At 36.0% G+C, this 25,122-nt stretch overlaps 1 protein-coding gene across 1 annotated transcript; it reads right to left on the bottom strand.

The window, feature by feature from the left end:
* Window positions 1-7,193: 7,193 nt before the first annotated feature.
* On the bottom strand, window positions 7,194-16,343 carry LOC116015493 (mRNA-decapping enzyme-like protein). The gene is made up of 8 exons (XM_031255585.1): window positions 15,996-16,343; window positions 14,487-14,527; window positions 11,059-11,108; window positions 9,901-10,045; window positions 9,180-9,236; window positions 8,863-8,986; window positions 7,716-8,189; window positions 7,194-7,624 (listed from the first exon to the last, which is right to left on the bottom strand). Exons 1-8 carry the CDS (start codon window positions 16,158-16,160, stop codon window positions 7,568-7,570), a joined length of 1,113 nt encoding a protein of 370 aa, XP_031111445.1. The 5' UTR covers window positions 16,161-16,343; the 3' UTR covers window positions 7,194-7,567.
* Between the last annotated feature and the right edge of the window lie 8,779 nt (window positions 16,344-25,122).

The raw sequence follows: 25,122 nt of genomic DNA, 5'->3' as shown, positions 1-25,122 counted from the left end.
CCAGAACATGTTAAGTCTGTAACACCCCAATTTTCACATCTTGGATTTATTACAAAATCCCTAATAATGCAATACATTGCGGAAGCATCTAACCAGCAGAAAACTGGGTGTTACCGCCACGCTTAGGTATCTTTCCTATACCAAACGCTAAGGCTAAACTTACAACCTCAAATAACCATATCAACATCCAAATATGTACACATGGAAATAATTCTTCCAGGGTGTCTATTCTAGGATAGAGTGGTCCTCAACCTCGACTTCCATCCTATTCAGAGCTCATCGGGCTTCAGGAGCCCACACTAGATAACATCTGTAAACACATCGAAGTGTAGTTAGCGCGACGGCTAAGTAAGGAAATCCATTGTCACTCAAAAGTAAACAAAGGTTTCGAAAAAGTGATATTTAGGAAGCTGTAAGATTTACCCAAAAGTTGAAAATCTACCTGCAACCAGATTATCGACAATAGAAATTATAGTAGAGTATATGAGTGACATTAGCATATAATACTTTCATATAGTAGAGTATATGAGTGACATTAGCATATAATACTTTCATTTCCGAGAATTTCCATCAGACATTAGCATATAATACTTTCATTTCCGAGAATTTCCATCATTTATTAGCATATAATACTTTCATTTCCGAGAATTTCCATCATTTAACTCCATATAATACTTTCATTTCCGAGAATTTCCATCATTTAACTCAAAATAATACTTTCATTTCCGAGAATTTCCATCATTTAACTCAAAATAGAGAGTTCACAACACACACACTTTACTGTCCAAGACTCGTGACATTTTATTCTTTGACATAGTTACGGAGTAACTATGTTTTCATAGTTAGTAAAATTTACTTAGTTTCCCCCTGGATAAGTGTATGGTATTCTCGGGATATTTTCAAGAACCTCAGGCCGCGGCACTCATGCCTCCCGCAGGTCAAACATTTCAACAACTTCCGGGCCCCGGCTCACAAGCCTCCCGCAAAGTCAAACATCTCAATAACTTCCGGGCCACGGCTCACAAGCCCCCCGCAAAGTCAAACATCGCAATAACTTCCGGGCCACGGCTCACAAGCCCCCCGCAAAGTCAAACATCGCAATAACTTCCGGGCCACGGCTCACAAGCCCCCCGCAAAGTCAAACATCGCAATAACTTCCGGGCCACGGCTCACAAGCCTCCCGCAAAGTCAAACATCTCAATAACTTCCGGGCCACGGCTCACAAGCCTCCCGCAAAGTCAAACATCTCAATAACTTCCGGGCCACGGCTCACAAGCCTCCCGTAAAGTCAAACATCTCAACAAATCCCGGGCCACGGCTCACAAGCCTCCCGTAAAGTCAAACATCTCAACAACTTCCGGGCCCCGGCTCACAAGCCTCCCGCAAGTCGTACGTCTCAACAACATTATCCATAAACTAAGGTTTTCAAAACATTCTTTCTTCCCTTGAGTTTAATTAGTATTTTACACATGATGTCTCAAAACAACAAGTCGTACGTCTCAACAACATTATCCAGAAACTAAGGTTTTCAAAACATTCTTTCTTCCCTTGAGTTTAATTAGTATTTTACACATGATGTCTCAAAACAATTATTCTTATCCAAATATGTTTCCAAAATACTCATGTTTGCCAATGACTTTTCACCATAAATTCCCAAGTGACAAGGGACACACTTGTTTCTTAAAAACACGATTTTTCTCCAAATGGATGAACATAATTTACAAAATAATATTTGAACTTTCAAAAATTTGACTCGGTTGCCCGTAGGCCTTCCAAACATCATAACATTCAGGAGCAAAAACATCGGAAGAAAGTTCGGTCTAAAACGGACCCGCGTCGCGCAGACTCGCGGATGTCCGCAGCGTCGGACGCACGGCGGACGCGTGCGTCCGGGCCGCGTCCGTTCGTTCGGCTTGACGCCGAAACATTGGACGCCGCGTCCGGCCTTTCGGCCGTGACGCCGAAACGTTGGATGCCGATGGACCCGCGTCCATCCGGATCTGCCAACTTCGGGCAGCAAAAACTGGGTTGCAACGCCTCGATTTTCCAATATTTTCACAAGTATAAGCCTATATGGGCATAAATACAATATATACATGCATAAACTAGTCATGAACATGTATACAAAAATTACCAAAAATTTAAAGAGTAGTCTTTTGAGCCAACTTGTAGATCCACAAACTTAACACATAATTTTCACATAAAATTCCTAGTCACATGATTTACTAGCATTTGTTCATTTCCAAGTGACTAAACCAACTTAAGGGATTCCTTACCTCCCAAGTAGATTTTTAAGACCGTAGAAAGATGGTGACCTTCTCCTCCAAACTTTTCACCGAAGATCCTAAACAAAAATCACCATAATAACAACATTTTCATGAATCCTTAGCTTAAACTTAAGTTCTAAGAAGGATTCTAGCCATATTAACCGAATAAAACCAAAGTTTTACCTATTATGGAAGCACTTGTGTTGAAGAAAATAGTTATGGAGTTCTTAGATCTCAAAGATGAAAATGATATTTTTCCTTCTCTTTTTCCTTCTCTATTTTCGAAAATGAGTGTGGGAGAGATGGGGAAGACTTGGAGTGTAAGTTACATCTTAGCATGGCTTAGCTTATCCCATACTCTTCCCATTTAATCAATTATTTATTACTATGTGGTAAATAAATGTGACACTTGTCACAATCCCATGGTATGCCTTGTAGAGTAAGTTTGCTTTGCTAGTTAGGGATTAAATCAGATAAATGTTCGGAGGAATATAACTTAATTCGGGAAAATTTTAATACCAAAATTATTCTAAAAATAATCCCGTCATTAACCACTAAATTGGGAATTTTCCGGTATCTCGCGAAATACAGTGGTACGGAGGTTCGTAATAAATTTCACTCTTACAGTTCGTCTAATTTCCACTGAACTGAGTAGGAAGTTCACGCTTAATCGTATCATGTTTAATAATCCATTTCTTAGGGAAATTCGAACTGTATATACATCCTCAAAAATTTTACGGTTCGTGACCGGTACGTAGATCGCAGCTTATTAATAACTAGTCTCACTTATAAACATCCTTCTAAAGTACCGAGAGATCATCTCATAAATGTCATAGCCTAAAAAAATATTTTTCGAACCATAAACTTATCGGAATAGACGAGGGGTTACAAAGTCGGACAACACCTCGCTGCCCATAGGAAAAACAAAACTCCCTACCTTTGAAGGCACCGACCCGATTGGGTGGTTAGCTAGAGTGGAGCAGTACTTTGCCCTTCATCACACCCGAGAGGATTTGAAGGTCCCAACAACTTTCATTAGTATGGAGGGAGCAGCTCTACATTGGCTCCGATTGCTACAATGACAATAACCCACTCTTACTTGGATTCAATTCACACATGGCCTTTTGGAAGAATTTGGTGAAGAATTACCTAGGCCACCGTTTGAATAGCTCGTTGTTCTTCATCAAACGAGCTTGGTCGATGAATTCATCGATGAGTTTAGAGCTCGAATTGCTCAAATTCCTAGATTCGCTCCTCACATTCAATTAGGTTTTTCTCAATGGCTTGAAACCTTCAATTCGGGTGCGGCTCCAGACCGAATGATGTGATAGACCTCCGAACAGCGATGTGTGTTACTCACGCTGCAGAACAAGAAATTGAATTTCTCTTCACATGTTAGCTCCTTGGACGCAATCTGCAAGAAGAAATGCAGCATTCCAGATAATTCCTTCACATAATGGGTCTACTTGGTCTAACATTGTGATTTGATCTTGTTGAATGTTAAAGATATGTTATTAGTTTTATCTAATGTTTATATCTCTTTTGTTAAATGATCAACGAATTGGATTGCCTACGTGTTAGCCCGAGAATCCCTTTCTATGCCCCTCCCCCCCCCCCCTTCCCCCTACCCTGCTTGTTGACATAGTATTCCGAAACTAGTTGATTGAATAAAGTTTTAATTCATTAACTTTATAAACCTATAGTAGTGACTTTATGAACTTATAATAGTAACTTGATGAATTTACAATAATAACTTTATAATCCCGCATTGGTAACTTTATTGGAGTGACTTTAAAAATCTTCAGTAGTAATTTTATGTACCTATAGTAGTGATTTATGAACCTACACCGGTGACTTTATAAACTTACAATAGTGATTTTATGGTAGTTGTAAATTTATTTAAAAAATTAAAAAAAAACTATTAATATATGTGTCATTTAAAAGATCTTAATAAGAGTTTTTTTAATGATATATTTTTATACATTAATGTTATTACTATAAAAGAAAATAAAATTGAAAAAAAAATAGGGAAAAATTAGGAATGGCGTATTACGAGATTGTGCACATGGTTTATGATATAAATATTGAGTTAATACCTCCAATGGTCCTCCGAGTATTAGCGATTTACCAGCTGTGATCCCTCGACTTTTAAACGACCATGCGTCGTCCTCCATGTTTTTAAAAATAGCCACCCGTAGTCCTCCGTTAGATTTGCTGTCAAATGGGCGTTAAATGTGAGGGCAAACCTGTCATTTCACCTATATTAGCTATGGTTCTCTTTTCCCTGTTAGCTTCTCCTTCTATGGCCTGATAGGCATCAAATCCCAACATAAAACAACAGTTAGCATCTAGCAGAATTGGTTCCTAGTGGGTCTTAACGATCAGCCATTCCAGAAACATGTGCTAGTGCCTCGTGCCACCAGTTCATTGCATTCCACTATATATGAGAAATATTCAATGCACCAGTAGACAAGTTTTTAATCGAGCGCAATAATTACAGAAACATATGGACATAATTCAGGATACAAATTGAACTAAATTCCACATAAGACGGAGGGATTAGCCAAGAGCCTTTTGTACATATCAGAAGAGAGAAGATCTAATTGAAATGAGCCCAGGAGTGCTTGCCTAGAGCTCCAGAAGGTCCTAAATTAAGTTAGCTGTTTGTGTTTTGTTCTGGCTCTGATTGCGCGCTTTGGAACTGTAATGCCATTATTCATCCTTGCCCGTGCCTCAGCAAACACCCTCTGTTGCACAGCCAATGCTTCTTCGGTCATTTCAACTACGTTCTCCATTTCCCGCCCTAACTGAGTCCTGCTGAAAGCATAGACACCCAACCGGAGGCATAACTGACTTTGTTGATGAAATCAATGCAGTGGACAAGATCACAAGAATATCGATAAATGGAGAAGTTGATAGGAATATAGAAAGTACCTATGAGTTTACCGTTTTCATCCACCTGTATTATTTGTGGCGTATGTATTCTTTTATATTTGTGGCTTATGTATTATCAGCAAAATATTTTGTTTTCTTTACTTACATAATTTAATAAAATGAGAACAGTGTCTCAAAAGACAGATCAGCACACTCTTAGTTTCAAACAGTGCATGTAAATATTAAAATTTATATGTTTATTCAATTGTCTAGATTTTCCATTAAAGAAAATCATAGAGGCAACTAGAATAACTACTATGGTTTCAAGTTAGTGTTGTTCATATGCTGCATAAACTTCTTAATTATGCTCATTTTCTCTGGAACACTGGCGGCGAAGACGCATGCATGCTTTCCTCTTGATAATTCCCTTGATGAAATTGTCGACATTTGATCCCAATCAACATAAATAAACGAACCGTGGATGAAAAATAAAAATAAGACGTAGACCATCATCATTTCTTTTTTGCATGGGTTGTTCTCGGCAAGCTCATTCTCGACCTCATAGTTCCCGTCAACAAAGAAGAAAATAATAGGAAAATCCTTGAACTCATAGTTCTCGGCAAGCTCACTCTCTATTTTCAAGTTCAGTTCTAGGCAAGCTCATTCTCCTCGCGACCGAATCCCCGCGGAACCTCAAAATCATTGTAATTCTCGAAGGCTTCATCGTCGTCCTCAGGTTCGTAGTCACTTCCGAAGTGGTGAGGATCCGATTGGTGAGTGTGCTTCGCTGCGCCATCGTTCTCGTCCTCAAATTCGAGGAAACTGAAGTCTTCATTGTCATCCTCTAGGGTGGCTTTGGCCAGAGATGGAGAAGCTATCAGGGAGAACAGTACCATAGTTAATATATGTGAAATGACATGTTTGCCCTCACACTTAACACCCATTTGACAGCAATTCTAACGGGAGGACCACGGGTGGTTATTTTTAAAAACATAGAGGACGACGCGTGGTCGTTTAAAAGTCGAGGGACCACAGCTGGTAAATCTCTAATACTCGGAGGACTATTGGAGGTATTAACTCTATAAATATTGCATAAAGTTGGTGGATATGTCCTTTGCAAATTATATCCTTCACCCCATGTCACCTTATAAGTGGACCATTCATTTTATTATATTGTAGGTTGATTTTTAACTTATTATAAGTTCAATTTTAATATATTCATTATTATATTTTGACACAAATTTATTTTTAGTTTGTAAGTTAAAATAATTCTATTGTACACTAAAAATGAACTTATACCAAGAATTTATCTTGCTACATGAACCCTAATCTATGGTATATGCATTTTCTATCCTTACCAGACCTTACAATTTGCAATCAAACTCGTTAACACCACAAAATCGAACACAAATGCAATAGGTTAGTGCTTATCCTTAATGTGTCCCGAATCTTTAACGCGTTGACATGTTAACTCATTAAAAATTTATTTAACCCATCAGTATTAACATTAGTTATAATTTTTAAATATTATTTTATCATTGTAGGAATATTATGGTATGTTATGGATTAAATATATTTACTATTTTGCTTATTTAACTATAGATTTAATAAGAAAATTTTTTCTAAAGTTTTATTTTCTAAAAAGAAAATTATATTAACATGTCAACGGGTCCTAAATGGGTTATCGTGTCATATCGTATGGTTCGAACCAAAACTTATTAACTATCATATTAACCCTTTAACACGTTTTAAAATCATGTTCATGCATAGAACTCCAACTCATTAATCTTGATAGATCATGTCGTGTTTAGTCTTAACTCAAATAAAAAAAAAATCCAAAGAAAAACAAATTTTCATGTTTTTCGAGTTACCTTTGCTATTTAAACTTCTTTAAATTGATTTTCTATCCAAATTTAATAGAATATTAACCAAAAAAGAAAAAAGAAAAAAAAGCCAAAACCACCATTTCAAAAAGTAATTGAGGAACAAAAATAGACTCAATAATAACTGGAAAAACAAAGCATATACCTGATTGAGAACTACCAAAAGTCATTTCCCTAAAGAATACACTGTTGACTGATCATAGAACACATGACAACAGGCAAATCAAAGGATGCAAGCAATTTCACAAAATTTAATTGTTGCCAATGAGAAAATAGTAGCCATAACATTACACTGACCAAAATCTTCAAAATCTTCATGTCTAAGGTGGATGACAACACACTCCAACTCATATACAATTGTACATTCACTTTCGTATCAAGATTAATACATGAAACTACGAACAGACTGAAAAAAAAATAAATAGAGAAATGAAATCATGACACAAGAAATGCACCAATCTCCAACGTGCATGTGGAGTGTATGCATAATGATCATACACAACAAGATCTACAAGTCTGATGCTGCCAAATTCTTTAATGTGCTCACGACTGGTGTACTTTCAACAATGCCTGGTAGACCAAGTCGATAAACTGATTGTCCTGTCATAAGAACCCCCCAAAGAAAATGAAACATTAAAATCTCAGCATCAGAACGAAGTTGACCAAGCAGATTAAACAAAACTTAATGTACCTGAACAAGCACTAGAAGTGCATCTCGAACTTTTTCTCTGCTCAGTGGCACATTAATAGGACTGGGGTTAGAGGTGAGAGATGGTGGTGGTGTCGGAGGTGGGAAGGGTTGAAGCATTGGTGTACCATGTGGGCGCTGTATATTCAGAGGAGGATGAAGAGCAGGTGTAGAGATAGAAGAGGCGACAGGGTTGATTGGCAATACGGGTGACAAAGGAGGTGTAAAGAAAGTAGAGGGCTTAACAAGATTAGCAACTTGATTGGTTTTGACGGTTGTCGGGTCAGTACCTTCATGAAGAGACAGAGAAGGAATTGAAGGAGCCGATTGAGGTGCTGTAGGGACCTGCAGATTGGATGTAGGAGAGGGTATGGGGCCAGGAACATGCAAGGTTGGAGCTATGTTTGGAGCAGAAGCATAGTAAGGCTGCCCAGTATTCAGAGGCTTTGAAGGGTTGGCTCCAATACTAGTAGCCGCCTGCAAAACAATGCAAGTATCAGTGCCATATATACTTGATGTATCCCATCACTTCTCACATCCACATCCATTCTCTTGACATCACTAGAAAAGAACTTAAAACCAATGAGTTAACTTGGAATTTTGTATTTGCAATATAAACAAATCTACCGAGTGGGAAGAATGCAAGCATTATTGAACTCCACTTGTCATCTAAATAGAACGTCTCATTTCCATTTTTCCAAACTTTGGTCCATCTAATATAATTAATATCCTAAAACACTTGCTAATTATGAAACTGGTCAATGCAGTCCCAGCTTGGAATGGAGAATTTTCCATGAACAAACCTAATGAGGGAAAGGAAAGAAACTTGAGTATCGGTATGACAATGCATTTAGAATTCAGGAACTAGACATAGAATTATAAAGAAATAGCAGTTAGCCCTATGAAACAAGTTTACATGAAATACAAAAGTTATAATTTTGCAAGAGATTATGGATTATATCATTTATACGATAACAGCAGGACGTGGTTGCCTGAAGCAACATGTGGAATATGAATTAGGCAGAGACAGTACATACTTGGCATATTGCAGTTTTAGAACCTAATATCCACAGTTTTCAATATAATACCTACAAAATATTGTATCTGATCCCTCTGGGAAATGAAATCTTCACACAAACTGCTAACTTACATCAAAGAAATTCAAAAAGGAGGAGTCTTCAGCAACATCAGTATGAGCAGGCACAGTAAATGATGGTTCAAGCGGCCCCTCAATCACTGCACAGGTTGGTACTGCCTCCAGTTCTTCATACTCACTGTGAAGACAATAATATATGGAAATAAAGACAGGGAATCTATATTAAGATAACAGCACGGGAAATCTCAAATCTTCTGTTTATTGGGAACAATGAGAATGCATATCTGGTGGCTTGGGGTTCAATATGAAGAAATGGACAAGCATGTGATTTTTTTAAAATTACTTTGGTAGTGTAACAGTTTGCTGCTTACCTTTTGTTTGAACTTAGCTTTGGCTTTGGAGAAACCTTGGAATATGCACTAAGAATTCTGGACAGAAAAATTACATATAAGTTAATTTTAAGAGACAAAAATTTAGGTATCTGTTTATACACCACAAAAGAGGTATAAGAAGAAAATGTTGCCTCTATAAATACTGGTCAACATGCAACAATCAAATTAAACACGCAAGACATCTCTTCTGTTAATAACTAACTTAATTCAAACAAATGAGCAATTCCTTAATGCTTACCAAAGGTGCAGATAATGCCTTTGAAAATAAGATGTTTTAAGATATGGTTTCATTAACAAACACTTTCGGAAACCAGAAGCTTATAAGAAAAAGTAATGCCTTCATCATAGATCATTCTTTAGAGCTTTTATGTAGGTTTCAGCTAAAAAAACTCAATACGGAATCATATTCAAGGAAAGGCATCCAATAATGCACGTATAATCAAGAGTCAAGACCAAGAAGAGCACCAAAGCCACTAGTAAGAACTAATTTTACCCTATGGCCATATTAGCTTCTGTCCCATAAACCATGTTTGATAGACACAAAGATCTTTTACTTGCTTGGGAACAATTAAATCAGGAACTTTATGCATACATAGTATATGCATATATCATACGTATACACATCACAAGCATTCCCATAAGTAGATAACCGACAGATACAGTTAGAGACTATACAAAATCAGATTTGATAAAAAATTACCTACTAAATAGATTTCCAACCTCCTGACATTCACGTGAATTGTAAAACCAGATGCCATTAACTTCTTGTGCTGCATTACGATACAACAGATATGGAACCTGAATTTCAAACTCAAAATCTCCCAAGAGATCCTCCACCAGATTCTCTGTTGATATCAAAAAAAAAATCATGCACATTATCATTAGAAAGAGATAAAAATAAAAAATAATAATAAAATAACGAAAAAAAAAACACAGAGTTGGCATACAGTGTACAATTTTCCCAAAGCACCATTTGGAGGCATATGACACACCTCAGTATTCATGTCAAGTTAATGCACATTTGCCACATATCAAGTTTTAGAGAGCAATGAGCAAGGCGTGTTCAAGCAAGGCTGGGTTGAAAACATGATAGGATTGGTTGGACTAAAGAAACCATCTCAAGCTCCATATCTTGAGATAGGATTGGGCCATTGTTGTTAAGGCGGACTTTCAAAGCGAGGTGCCACCAACTGCCTAGTCACCTAGGCGATGAGTATATATATATATATATATATCGATTCATAATTTAGCATTTTAGCAAATAAACATATTCTCAAATCTCAACAATAAGTACAGTAAATTATGCAATAATTTAGCATTTCCAGCATGGGTCTTTTGATTTCACCTTCCTTTTAGGATCCGTTGATGGATCATAATTGGGGTTATTTTCATTCTCAGCCATAACCTGTCATAAAACAAAGTAAACAACCACTAAGGCGAGGCTGGGGGGGAGGACTGTTAACAGTTTCTCCATTTGTAAACCAAATTCCATATTACCCGCATTCTTATAGAATCAAAGTCTGTGGTGATGCTAGGAATTTATTGGGGTACACGGTTGTCATTCAACTAGACACACAAAAAACACTTTAAAAACTACTATAGTACTATAAGCCCTTCAGGCTGATTAGTTAGATGCCACAGAGCCAAGCTCAGTCAAATGCTATGAATCAAGCTCAAAGATCTTAAAAGCCAGCACAACTAATCAACACTTCCTAGTAATAAGTATGTCCAGGCATTGTAGATCCTAAAAAGCACCACGACGTTGATAACATTGTGAAATCTGGAATCACCTCAAGGACCTCAACCAAGGAAATAAAGGAGGCACAATACAGATCAAAAGCAAACAAATTAAACTAACCTGTATTCCGACGGTTCATAACAACAAACTGGAACCTTGGCTGAGCGTTCCTAAAATAAGGCCACCAAAACAACTGTATTTGGTTATCCATTCTCCATAAAGCTACAATCTATCGAAAAAACAGGAACCCATAGAATAGAATGGAAAACAACTAACAAAACAAGACATCAAGATGGACATAACATTCAAGTAATCCAATCATCTACTTTGTGGATTATTAACAAGCATACTATATAGGACACTGCAAGGTACTTCTCTGTTATGATTCAGAAAATCAGAAGATTGACTAATTGATTCTAAAATATCTTGTTACTAGAATTGATTTAGTTCCTTTAGAGATAGCCAATAATTATGGTAAGGAGCCTTAATGATTCACCTTTCCTTTTTATGTTTTATTTAGTCTTTGTAACCCCCTTATATAAAGGGGATTTTCATTCTAATAAAGAGGACAAGCAAGCAAGACGTTAAGATAAAACCAGAGGTGGGAAAACTCTCAAAAGATTCCTAGTATCTTGTTCCCTAATCCCTTTAATTCATCTCTCAACATAGGCAACCTGCAAACAACCCCCGATAACCCTAATCGCCCTGTGACACGTGAGTTTGCTTGAGTACATAACATTTTAGTTCCATTGCCAAACGTCAACATGGGCGATAGCAAAAAACTACAAGGACGTACGGGCTATTCGAACATCCATCCAACGGTGTAGGATGACGATGAAATTTTCCAGATAAAGTCGCAAAAAGGAGAGGAATCCAACGGTGTAGGAGGTGAGATCAAAAACTCACCATAGAAGAAGAGATCTAAAAAAAAATTAAAAAAATAGAGTCTCGACAATCTTTGACGGCGCGTGTGGGCGCATGCAGCGGAGGATGACACCGACATTTCTTGGGCAAGGTCACAACGTGATTCCGAGTGTGACAGTGGTTGTAGATTTTGAAGTAAACAACCATAGACGCGTCAGAATCCAAGACATAGTCGCGGGCGTCTGTTTACGTCAAAAAATGGGAAGGAAAATATCCTAGGAAAGTAGGCTCTGATACCATGTTGAATTTGAAAGATCCAAAGGCCTGGCAGGTGGGGATGGAAGAATAACAACCACCCACCAATTAGGCAGAAGCAGAGACGAAGAATCAAGGAATGAGAAAATGTATATAATACTAAAAGATTACAATATATTACTATAACTAGTTTTTCTTATGCGCGATGCGCAAAAAATAGGTGCCCAATATTAATATTTTATATTAAATTTTTAAATTTATTTAGATTTTTGATATTTAAATTATTGTAAATAATAATAATAATGTAAAATATTTTTATAAATTTTATATTTATATTTTAGAAAATAAATAACATATAACTCCAATATATAATATGTATATATTATTATTATTGAAGAAAATAAGAAAATATATAGTGGATGCATGTGCATGGTAACAATAGTGGAAAAGATAACGGAAGTTATAACGGTAGGGGTACGCTTGTCTAATATATTGTAAAGTACAACTTTTATAGCATAATATACAAAAAAACTTAACGGAAAAAACGGACATAAATGAAGGGTATAACCTTCATTCACACTTATTATGTTTTTAGATTCTATGTTTTTAATGAAGAAACATAGTACATATATATATACAGACACATAACTATTAATTTAAACACCTATTTATAAACAGACACAACCTTATAGACAGACATAATCCTTTGCTTTTCAACAACTACGACCGTAGAATTGCTTTCCGAGACTATAGCCAATCTCGCCAAGCAGATGGAATCTTTCCTCACACTGCAGGCTCATGGCAACCAAGCTACTCTAAAGACCGCAATGCCACAACCAAATGCTCCCATTCTTGCTACACAATTCACCAGACATGAGTTCCCCACTTTTGAAGGTAAAGGGGACCCTCTTGTTTGGCTTCATCGCTGTGAGCTATTCTTTGAGAAATCGCCACATGTTGAGCACGAGTGTTGAATTTGAAAGATCCAAAGGCCTAGCGGGAATGAGAAAATGTATATAATACTGAAAGGTTACAATATATTTATATAATTCTATGTTTCTAATGAAAAAACATAGTACATATATATACAGACACATAACTGTTAATTTAAGCACTTGTTCATAAATAGAGACAACCCTGTAGACATACATAACCCTTTGTTTTTCAACAACGAGAAGGTTTCCGCAGTAGCGTATTATCTATTCAATAGCGCCCAACCGTGGTACAAGCATTGCATGCAGGATGGTCACCAATTTTCTTGGAATCAATTCGAAGACATTTGCACCCTCCGTTTTGGACCACCCTGGTGCATCAATCCTGTTAGGTGAACTGGCAATCCTCAAACAACATGGTCGGGACTTAGAATATGATTTCCAGCTCTTGCTAGCATGGGCTAGCAACATCCTATACTCTCAACAGGTCAGTTTATTCACAACAGGCTTGGATGAGGTGCGCTATGTAAAGATGTTAAAAGGATGCGGACAGTTTCTCTTGATGAAGCCATTAACATAGCATGTGATTATGTTTGTAAAGGCCTCCTACTTCACCATGCACCTCCTCGACAACCTTTCCAATCCCATACACCCCCTAGTTGCGCCATAACAGTGCACCAACAACCACAAGTGCATCAACAGCCACAATCACGTGTTCCTCGAATCCATAAACTCTCCCCGACAGAGATGATGGAACACCAAAAGCGAGGCCTCTGTTATAATTGTGATGACCCATGGATAAAGGGCCATCGTTGCAAACAAAAACTATACATACTTGGCTTTAATAATAATGGGAAGGGGGCGAAGAGCCAATTGACCCAATGGCACCAGAATTATCCATTCCCATTTTTCTAGTTTCAAGCTTGAGGACAAGCTTGATGTCCTGGAGGGAAGTAATGTTATGATTCAAAAAATCAAGGTAAGAAATCAAGAGATTGACTTGTTGATTCTAAAATATCTTTGTTATTGATTGACTAGTTGATTTTAAAATATCTTTGTTACTAGAATTGATTTAGTTCCCTTAAAGATATCGAATAATTATAGTAGCGAGTCTTAATGATTTTCTTTTCCTTTTAATGTTTTATTTAGTCTTTGTAACCCTCTTATATAAAGGAGATTTTCATTCTAATAAAGAGTATACGCAAGCAAGAAGATAAGATAAAACAAGATGTGGGAAAACTCTCAAAACATTTTCCTAGTATCTTGTTCTCTAAATCCTTTAATTCATCTCTCGACATAGGCAACCCGCAAACAACCCCGATAACCCTAATTGCCCTATGACGCGTGAGTTCGCCCGATTACATAACATTTCAAACTTTAAACCCCTAGATTCTTAGTTTACCAATTGGAAAAAGAAACCCACTTTGAAAGAAAATAGACACATGTATGTTTAAATACCACAACACTAGAATACAAATAATATGAATGCATATGTACCTTTTAACTACAAAGAGAGAACCTTCAACATCCTTACGACTCTGCATCAAAACCAAAAACCACATATAATAAAAGATTGTCTTAGGCAGAATAAAGGAGAACACTGAGAGGCAATCTTTTTCTTAGTGTTCTTTTGAAGATAGGATTTATCAATGGAAATATTCAAATCCCTGGAAAGTTATGTATTAAAAGATAAATAAAATTTATGTAAAAGAAGAATTTTACATACTCCAAGGCATACTTGTATTGTGATGGTTGTATTAAGAGTGATATGTTGATCCAAGGGAAAATTACTATTTTTTCCAGTAAAGTGGAAAAAGGATATCCATGTATACAAATTGAATTCTTCCCCACTCTAACCTATTTCATGCCACTTTTAACTCTGGTAATACCTTCCCCAAGCCTCCATCCCCAGAAAATTAAATAGCAAGGAACAGGTAAGTCAAATTTTCTATAGCCAGGCTATGCTGATCCCCCCAGAAATGTTAGCCCAATCAATTTTTACTTTTCCTAGCAACTTGGCCAACTACAGGTTTTTAAGTTACTTTCATGCCCCCAATTGATTTTGAATATTCTGATGGTTTGTTCAGTAAAATATAATCAATAATAGCTTTGCCTATCTTTTGTCATTCCCATGGTGTTTAACATTGATGAAAAGGAAGCTAAAATATGCTCACTGGTCACTGTATTGCATCCAAGAAGAAAATAGAAGGCGATGGATTGTCTTACTGGATTTGTACTTCAAAGTATAGATCTAGTCTTCTTTTCATTTCTCAATGGACTATAAAGAACAACAGAATTACTCCGTATTAAAATTGTAGTAGAGTAAGTAGTACATTGTAATAGAGTAAGTAATACTCAAAAAAAAAAGGAATATGTGTGTGTGTGTGTGTGTGTGTGTGTGTGTGTATGTATATATATATATATATGCTGGTTATGATATCTAAATTCTAAAAAATCAACAATTTATGGAAATTTCACTTGGCTTTACATATTTTCATCAAAATAATTGGCAATCATTATAGAAGAAAACTTGGCTACACAAGCCATATTTGTCCTGTTAAAAAATTTGTATGGTAAATATCATTTGGTGTTTTAGCATTACACTCACCCAAAGTACACAAAAATATGACAGTCTCATTCATCTTAGGCTTTTTTCCCCCAGTTTGTTCAATCTCAACCCTAACCGTGAGCAAACATACACTTTAATACCCTTTCATGCGCACCATAGACATGCATATTTGCTTTACACAATGCTCAATGAAACAATCCGAGCTTACTTTACACAATGCATATTTCCAATGTTCAGTCTTCAACACACATGTAGAGACACTATCTATGTTCGACGGAAGCTCGAATTTTGAGGTTCATTTGCCAACTTCAACCACAACCAAAGCAGCGGATATCTAATTTAACTCAAAATTTTCTCAATCAAAACATGGACACTGATGATACACACTTATTCTAAAAAGACGAAAAGTAATAAAGAGAAGGAATGGAAGAACGAACCCACTGATTAAGGTCGACATTGAACTCGTAGAAGGTAACGTGAGCGGCGGTGATTAAGATCTCCTCAATAAAGGGATCGATTCTCTGGAGAACGGTGAGGTTAAGCACCTTGGTGCTCCGTTCGTCCAGATTCGGCATCAGCTTTGCGGTTTGGGAAAAAGACATCACTTCCCCAGTGCAATCGAATGGCTGATCGCTGAGAGAACGAACTGAGAAGCAAGGCAGCCTGCAACGCCAACTATGTTTGATGTGTGTAGACCTTTTGTGTTTAGCAAAATGGCAGGCATCACATACAAATTCAGAATGTTTATAAGGAGAAACAGACTTTATTCCATTCAGAGAGAGGCTATTTTATTTAAAGGGTAATGTCCTAGTCTGTTATGCCATAATTCTGCTGTCAAACTACTACATTGGATACTAACAGCTTTATTAGCACTTTGAGGTCCTATCTTGACAGCAGGAGGTTGACTAATGAAGTATAAACCATTCTTTTCTTTAGCAAAACCATCCATTCTCCCATGGGGTCCCTGAACAGTACAATAATCAGCCTCTAAAATAAGCTTGCAACCTATCTGCTTAGTTAATTTGCTAACTGACACAATGTTGAAAGCAAATTTTGGAATATACAACACATTCTGAAGCACTATCTCTTCATTGAGCCTGATCTGTCCCATACAGTTAACTCTAACTGATTCTTCATTAGGCAATTTCACAAATAGTCCTTGGATTTCATGGTAAGTTTCAAAGTATTCTAAAGAACATGTGATATGGTCTGTAGCACCAGAATCTAATATCCACATTCTACTCATATTCATAATAGTATTAACACAGATATCAGAAGTAGGATTACCTTCACTGTGAGTTCCCTCAGAGTCCTTGAAGTCTGACTTCATCCCAGAGTTTGCAACTGTCATCATAGCATTGCTTGAGGGTTGACCTCCCTTATCTTGGTTCTGTAAGATAGATACCAGCTTTTGAAACTAATCAGGGGACAATCTAGTGTCACCAACTTGGCTCATAGAAGCATTAACAGATTACTGTGTATCTTGGAATTGTCTGTTCTTGGATTTATAACCTGCAACCCAACCAGGGGGGTAACCATGTTTTTTGTAACATTTCTCAATAGTATGTCCTACCATACCACAGTAAGTACACTTAGGTACATTTCTTCCTCCATTGTTGGTAAACCTCTTCTTGTTATTGAAACTTGAAACTGCCACAACAGATTGTTCACCTCCAGATTGGTTTTGACAGTTCTGGACAACATTTGCTTGGACAAACTCAGTGCATTTTTGGCTGATTGATCCTTTGATTTTCCTCTCAATTTTCAGAGTCATGTTGAGGACCTTCTCAATGTCAGGGATGGGATCCATTACCAACACTCCAGACTTAACAGTTTCATAATCTTCATTCAAGCCTTCCAAGAAACGTATTATCTGATCTTCTTCTCTCTCTTTTTGCATTCTCATCATGAGAGTGCAAGAACACTTAGGTGTGCACTCACATAGAAGAAGAGGCCTTAATACATTCAGTTGTTGCCATAAGGCATGGCTTTTGGTAAAATATTCATTAACACTCATGTTTCCTTGACTAATTTTGAAAATCTCATTCGGAATTTCAGAAATTCTTTATGGATCGGATTGTGAATACCTCTTTTGGAGAGCATTCCAAATGTCTGAAGCTTTGTCGAAATACATCATGCTATCCGCAATGCTATGGTTTAGAGATCTCAACATCCATGAGCTGACGATCCGATTGCATCTCCTCCATGATGCAAACTTCGGATCGTTCTCGTCGGGACTCGGAATCTTTCCGTTGACAAATCCGAACTTGTTTTTAACTTCTAGAGCTATCCTCATTGATCTGCTCCATGAAGAGTAATTAAGCTCGGACAGGGGAGGTGAAACAAGACTGAGATTGGGGTTCTCAGTTGCATGTAGGTAGAAGGGATCATCAAATTCATCGCTGCGCTGATTCGATGAGGTTCCTGCATTCTCTGCCTGATTTCCATGGCTATTTGCCTCCATTATCACCGCCGCTGCGTAGCTCCGGTGTTGCTCTGATACCATGATATGGTGGACTAATCACATCAGCTTAAGAAGCAGAGAGTTTGAGAGGGAAGTAGAAAGTGCATTTGGACTGAAAAGGAAAACTGAATTCATTGACTTTGAGAGAGAGTACAGCACTGTTATATACAAAGTGTAGAAGGCAGTTATAACTGCCTTTCAAGATTAAAGACAAGAAAGCCCCTGGGGCACATCACACTAAAAAGGAGTTGGAGCTGGACTGTTGAGGCTTAATCACTTCATCAAAGTGAACTAAAAAATTCAACTTACGTGAGCCCATGCTTTGAGATTCTGATGTAGAAGAAGTACTCGGCGAACTAACATGCTGCAGTGTATTCTTTGCTGCTTAAGTTTCAACCGTCGGAGCGAAAGGCTTCAGCTGCGAGAGTAGAGGATTCCGGCAGAGGTGATATTGACCGACTAAGGATTTTGTTGAGGCAGAGATCACGGGACCATTTGTATCGTTCCCCACAGACAGAGCCAATGATGGTTTTGTGACCCCGGAGTGGTCACTCGGCAACAGACCAACACAACCGATTGAATCATATAAAAAATATAAAAAAGTGAAAAAAATAGACAAGACAAAAAAATTTTGACGTGGAAACCGAAAGGTAAAAACCACGGGCCTTTTTGGGCCTTGCCAAGCCAAATCTCACTCTTTTTGTAAGGGATTTGTACATGTAATATTGTGTTTTCTAGTCTAAATAAAAATGTGGATCTTTGTTCTTCTACCTCTCTAGAAAAATGCAGCCCCCCTTCTCTCTTGTCCTTCACGTCAGTTTTAGAGCGGTAGGGTGAGTAGTGTAAGCTTTCCACCATAATGGAGTATTCATGGGTTTTAATGGGAGTTAAATGGGTAGTTAAATTGGGGGTTATGGATAATTTGGGTAGTTTATGAGTGATGAATGGGATATAATGGAAAATAAATGGGATAACTAATGGGTAATGATGGGGTAATTATTTGAGGGTTACGGAAGAGTGTTAAGGAGCCGACTGATCACATCCCGAGTACTAACTACCGTGTCCGAGTGTCGTGCCTGATTGCTTGCTAGGTAGTATTGACCGGGTGCCTATGACAGGTATCTATCATGGACTTTATACTACTTACAGCACGTTTGGTTCACGAAATGAATTTTAAGGGAATAGGAATTCTATTCCATAAGGAATGGAATAGGTAAGGAATAGAATATGAATTGTATTCCAACGTTTGGTTCGCGGAAGGAATAGACTTGGTAATTGTATTTCAGCGTTTGGTTCGCGGAAGGAATAGAAATGGAATATATATTTAAAAGACATAAATGCCCTTGTAAAAAAATATTATTATTATTATTATTATTATTATTATTATTATTATTATTATTATTATTATTATTATGTATAATGGAATCTAATATTCTTTGAAGACGGTTCATTATTGAATCCTTTTGAGTTTTGACTTATTTGATTTAAACTACGTTAGATTTGGATCATCAGTTATTCAAGAATGTTTATGCATGATGGAATTTATGTATGAATTAAAATTCAAATAATTTTCATAATCAACTGCTAATCAATATATTATAAGAACATTTATTAATATTCAGAAGAAGAATAACATAAGTTTTTCAAAAACAAAATACTGAAAACAATTCAATGATAGTAGCAATGTTCATAAAATATAAATATGAATAATGATTAATGGCCAGCAAGAAATCTTCTGATCCACTATAGTCTTCGATCAGGATCAAGACTGAGGAAAAAAGCGACATTATTTGGATGATCAGTGAGCTTTAACGAAACAAGGTCCATTTCATCTAAAGTCAAACCATTGACCTCTTGTAATACACGATCAAACTTCTGAAACATATCCATATCACGATCATATTGAAGGCCATCAGACAAGTTCTTACCAACTTCTGACATTGTATTGCTTATTAGCTTCGCAGCATTAAGCATACTCTCAGCACTGATCTCGATAGCTTCATCATTAGTTCTTTTTGTCTTACTTGAATTGTTTCTTTTTCTTCCATCATTTTGTGGCTCAACCTGTGTACTCATGAAATAAAAATCATCCAAACCAACAAATGCACTATCATCTGTATCAACTCTTATATCATTTTGTTCTTTAGCTTGTATTTCTTCAACTACATCATCCGCTGTCTGTGCATCTTTTCCAGNCAATTCAATGATAGTAGCAATGTTCATAAAATATAAATATGAATAATGATTAATGGCCAGCAAGAAATCTTCTGATCCACTATAGTCTTCGATCAGGATCAAGACTGAGGAAAAAAGCGACATTATTTGGATGATCAGTGAGCTTTAACGAAACAAGGTCCATTTCATCTAAAGTCAAACCATTGACCTCTTGTAATACACGATCAAACTTCTGAAACATATCCATATCACGATCATATTGAAGGCCATCAGACAAGTTCTTACCAACTTCTGACATTGTATTGCTTATTAGCTTCGCAGCATTAAGCATACTCTCAGCACTGATCTCGATAGCTTCATCATTAGTTCTTTTTGTCTTACTTGAATTGTTTCTTTTTCTTCCATCATTTTGTGGCTCAACCTGTGTACTCATGAAATAAAAATCATCCAAACCAACAAATGCACTATCATCTGTATCAACTCTTATATCATTTTGTTCTTTAGCTTGTATTTCTTCAACTACATCATCCGCTGTCTGTGCATCAGCTTGTATTTCTTCAACTACATCATCCGCTGTCTGTGCATCTTTTCCAGTTGCACGATCTTTAGAATATATTGCAGATAACTCTTTTCCAGTTGCACGATCTTTAGAATATATTGCAGATAACTCATTATAAAACCTAAAGCTTCTTGATCTAAAAGGTGTAGCTTCTTTATGACTCTACAATAAACATATAAAATAAATTATTAGTACGTATACATTTTCAAAAAAAAAAATTAGTACGTATACATTAATAAAAATAAATGTAAGTAAAACAAATGGTAAATACTTACAATTAAGTATGAATCCCAAATTGCATCTTCAGCATAAACCATGTGCCTGTGCTCATTCCAACCGAACCCACTAGTGTCTTTACCTTGCACCATATCATGAATAATGCCCCATTCTTTTTTCAAAGTTTTAATTCTACTCTCAATATGTGGCTTAGCTTTTATGGTAGTATTTGGTATTTTTTCCAAAATCATTCTTTCAAGTTCTAATAAATAACCTGTCTTAAACCCTGTATCGGAATTATATTTCCCTACATTATGCATTTCGGTCAAACAAGACACTAATATAATGTCTTCTTCGGGTGTCCACTTTCTTTTTGTTTGCTTAGTAGCACTTTGAGAGCCAATGGTTGTAGATATAGGGTTAGAAGACATTTTTAACTACAAATGAAATACATTTATTAAAGACATAACATTGTTCATAAACCACATTACAAAAAACAAAAACAAAAACAAGAAAACAAAAAAAAAACAAAAAAAACAAAAACAAAAACAAAAAACATCAATGCACATGTCCTTAATTTCTAGATGCTATCCATTCATTGAACATGTCATTTGCTAATTTTGTCCTCCAATTATTCCAAACTTCTGAAGGCTCTATTTGTGCAATATCATCATCTTCATTTATTCCGTTACCTTGTACCAATTCATCTTCCATAGGATCAACATTCATCTCATTTTTAATAAAGTTATGCAGCAAACAACATGCAAGTATAATTCTGTTATGTATTCTAACAGGATAAAATAATGGGCTTCTAAGTATAGCCCATCTCATTTTTAATAAACCAAAAGTCCGTTCTATGACATTGCGAGCAGTTGCATGTTTCATATTAAAAAACTCTTGAGGAGTTGTCGGTTGATGACCTTGACGCCATTCATTTAAGTGGTACCTTTGACCTCTAAATGGTGCCAAAAACCCCTCACTATTAGCATATCCTCCGTCAACTAAATATATAGTAACAACCTATAAACATAATTTTATAATATAATGAGAGTGCATATTATATTACATCATATTTGAAATTGAATATTATAATACTTACCATTAGGGACCTTAAGTGGATGCCTTCTAGATAATGCATCCCGAAGAACTCTACTGTCTGATACAGATCCTTCCCATCCCGGAAGAACATAGACAAATTGCATATTAGGTGTACATACACCTAATACATTTGTTGCAATTTCACCCTTTCGAGATCGATATCTAGGTTTATCTTCTGATGACACTTTTATTGTAATGAATGTTCCATCTAAAGCGCCTAGACAATTCTAGAAATTATATCAAATATTATTAAATATATATTCACATTGTAGTTATTTGTTATAAATCAAGTGTAGGGGATAGGTTTAAGTACCTTAAACCATTTCCATCTATGATCTGTTGATGTAGCTGGAACTGGTTCAGGATCTTTGAATAAATGATTCCGGAGTTTCAATACAGCATTTAATACTACATTAAAGTATCGACTAATAGTTTCACCTAACCTTTGAAAATTATTTTGAATGATCCTATTTTTTATATGATGAGCAATAATATGTAAAAATATTGCTACTTGCTCATCAACAAACATATTTCTTGTTGGCCTTAACCCTCCTACAGTTTGTAACATTGTACATAACTTTACAAAAGCATGTCGATTCATCCTAAGTTGAGATATGCATTTTCCATCACAAGAATAGACTGTTCGTAACATATATTCTCGAGACCCTAAAGCATTAATAATATAAGATTTCATTCGTTTTTTATTAGAACACAAAATTGTCAAAATATACATCATCATTATAAATAATGAAGTCACAGAAGCACATATATCCAACCATATACGCAACACAGCTACACATCTTTTCCTTCTTTCAGTACGAGTTATTAAACGCAAACGAGCCATAACTGCAAATTAAATGTAAACCTTACAATACTCAAAACTATAACAATGATTTACAAATAATATATCCAAAACACATACAAATTACAATAAAAAAATCAAAACAATGCATATATAAATCACAAACCCTAATATTGAAATATATATAATCAATTTATATATACTGTATATATATAAAACCTGCTGCAGCGGGCGGTGCCGCAGCCGCAACAGTAATACGGATGCAGTTGTGGCACACCGCCACAGCCGCAGCAGTATGTAATTTACATACTGCTGCGGCTATGGCACACTGCCACAACCGCAGCAGTATTACTACTGCGGTTGCGGGCTGCGGCACCGTTCCGTAGCCGCAACATATATATATATATATATATATATATATATATATATATATATATATATAATTTATAAAACAAGAAAAGGTGAGAAGAATACCTCGAAGAAGAATCTCAATTTGTAATGGCGGAAGGAGATATGTGCGATGACAGAGAGAAAGTTGGATGCGATGAATTTTAGAAAACTGAGCGTAAAAAAATTAGGTTTAACAAGGATAAATAATAATTCGTACAAATAAAGAAGATCAGAAAAATACCTTAGAAGAAGAATTCAATCTGCAATAGTGAAGGTGAGATGCGTGCGATGACAGAGAGGTGATGCGATGAGTTTTAGGTTTAGGTGATGCGACAGAGAGAGGTGATGCAATATAATTCAATCTGTAAAAAAAATGAGCGTAAAAAATTTTAGGTTTAAATAAGGGTAAAAAAGAAATAATAATAAAATACCTATTCCTGAGCTCTTAGGAATAGGTTAATACCAGGGGGGGGGGCTGGTAATAGCTATTACCCTTGCAAGGGTAATAGCTCATTGCCAGGAACATTGTTCCTAGGAATACAAATGCGAACCAAACAACGGAATAGGTTATTACTGGGAATGCTATGACATTCCCTACCTGTTCCGTGAACCAAACAGCCATTATTCTCTCTCAATTTCCATGTATACCAAACATTGGAATTGAAATTCTGAGTAATTTTATTCCTGCAAACCAAACATTGGAATTTAAACTCTCACTTTATTCCCGCATTATTCTTTTCCCATGGAATTGCAATTCTTTTCCCACCTAATTCCTTCCCTCCAACCAAACGCCCCGTTAGAGAATAATATAATAATATTGAACTTAGTCTAGTATTGTTTACTAGCTTTGTGTAGTGGTTCATATAATTACTATATGCCTTTGTTATTTCCTACTTCTGTGATATAATTGTGTGTGTGTGTGTATATATATATATATATATGTGTGTGTGTGTGTGTGTGTTGTGTCCTCTGTTAATGAAATATACAAGCTATTTATATATATTTAATAGCCTCTTATCATGGTATCATGAGCTTGATCCTATTGGGTGTTTTTTTTCATCTCTTCATGGCTTTGGAAAACACTTCTTCCCCTCCAATTACAGATGATCCTCCTATTATCATTCCCACCACACAAGATCCTCAAAATCCTCTTCTTATAATTAACTTCTCAAAAATAACCAAGTTAACAGACACAAATTACCTCACTTGGAGTCTTCAAATCACATATCTTCTTGAAGGATATGATCTTTATCACCACCTTGAGGACTCTTATATTTCTCCAACAGCTACCATCACCACTAATGGTGTTACATCACCAAATCTTGGTTATACAAAATGGAAACGTTAAGATCGTCTCATTTTTAGTGCTCTTCTTGGTGCTATATCCACTTCTTTACAACCACTTATTGCTTGTGTCACCATCTCCCTCACATCATGGCAACTTCTTGCTAGTACCTTTGCAAAACCCTCTCGTGGTCACATAAGACCAAGGTTGAAAATATCGCTAGGCGCCTAGGTTTTTTTTTTTTTTTTTTTTTGATTTTTTTTTAAAAAAAATTTAAAAAATATTTTAAGTGTTAATAATTCTAAAGTGTTTAATATTGAAAGTCTTTACACTTTAATAGCTAAATAGTTAACACTTATTAAGTTATTAGTTATTATTTATTAATTATTAGTGCATTACTTATTAGTTTTTTTTTAACATTACTTATTAGTTTAATTTAGTTATTATGCAGTACTTATTATTTTATTAAGTTATTACTTATTAGACCATTAGAATATTAGTTAATACATTATAACATTAATAGTTTAAATGTTTAAGATTTATAATTATAAAAAAAAAAAAAAAAAAAAAAAAAA

Source organism: Ipomoea triloba, chromosome 1, assembly GCF_003576645.1.
Source record: "Ipomoea triloba cultivar NCNSP0323 chromosome 1, ASM357664v1".
NCBI lineage: Eukaryota > Viridiplantae > Streptophyta > Magnoliopsida > Solanales > Convolvulaceae > Ipomoea > Ipomoea triloba.
This window is presented reverse-complemented; position numbering and strand designations above follow the sequence as displayed.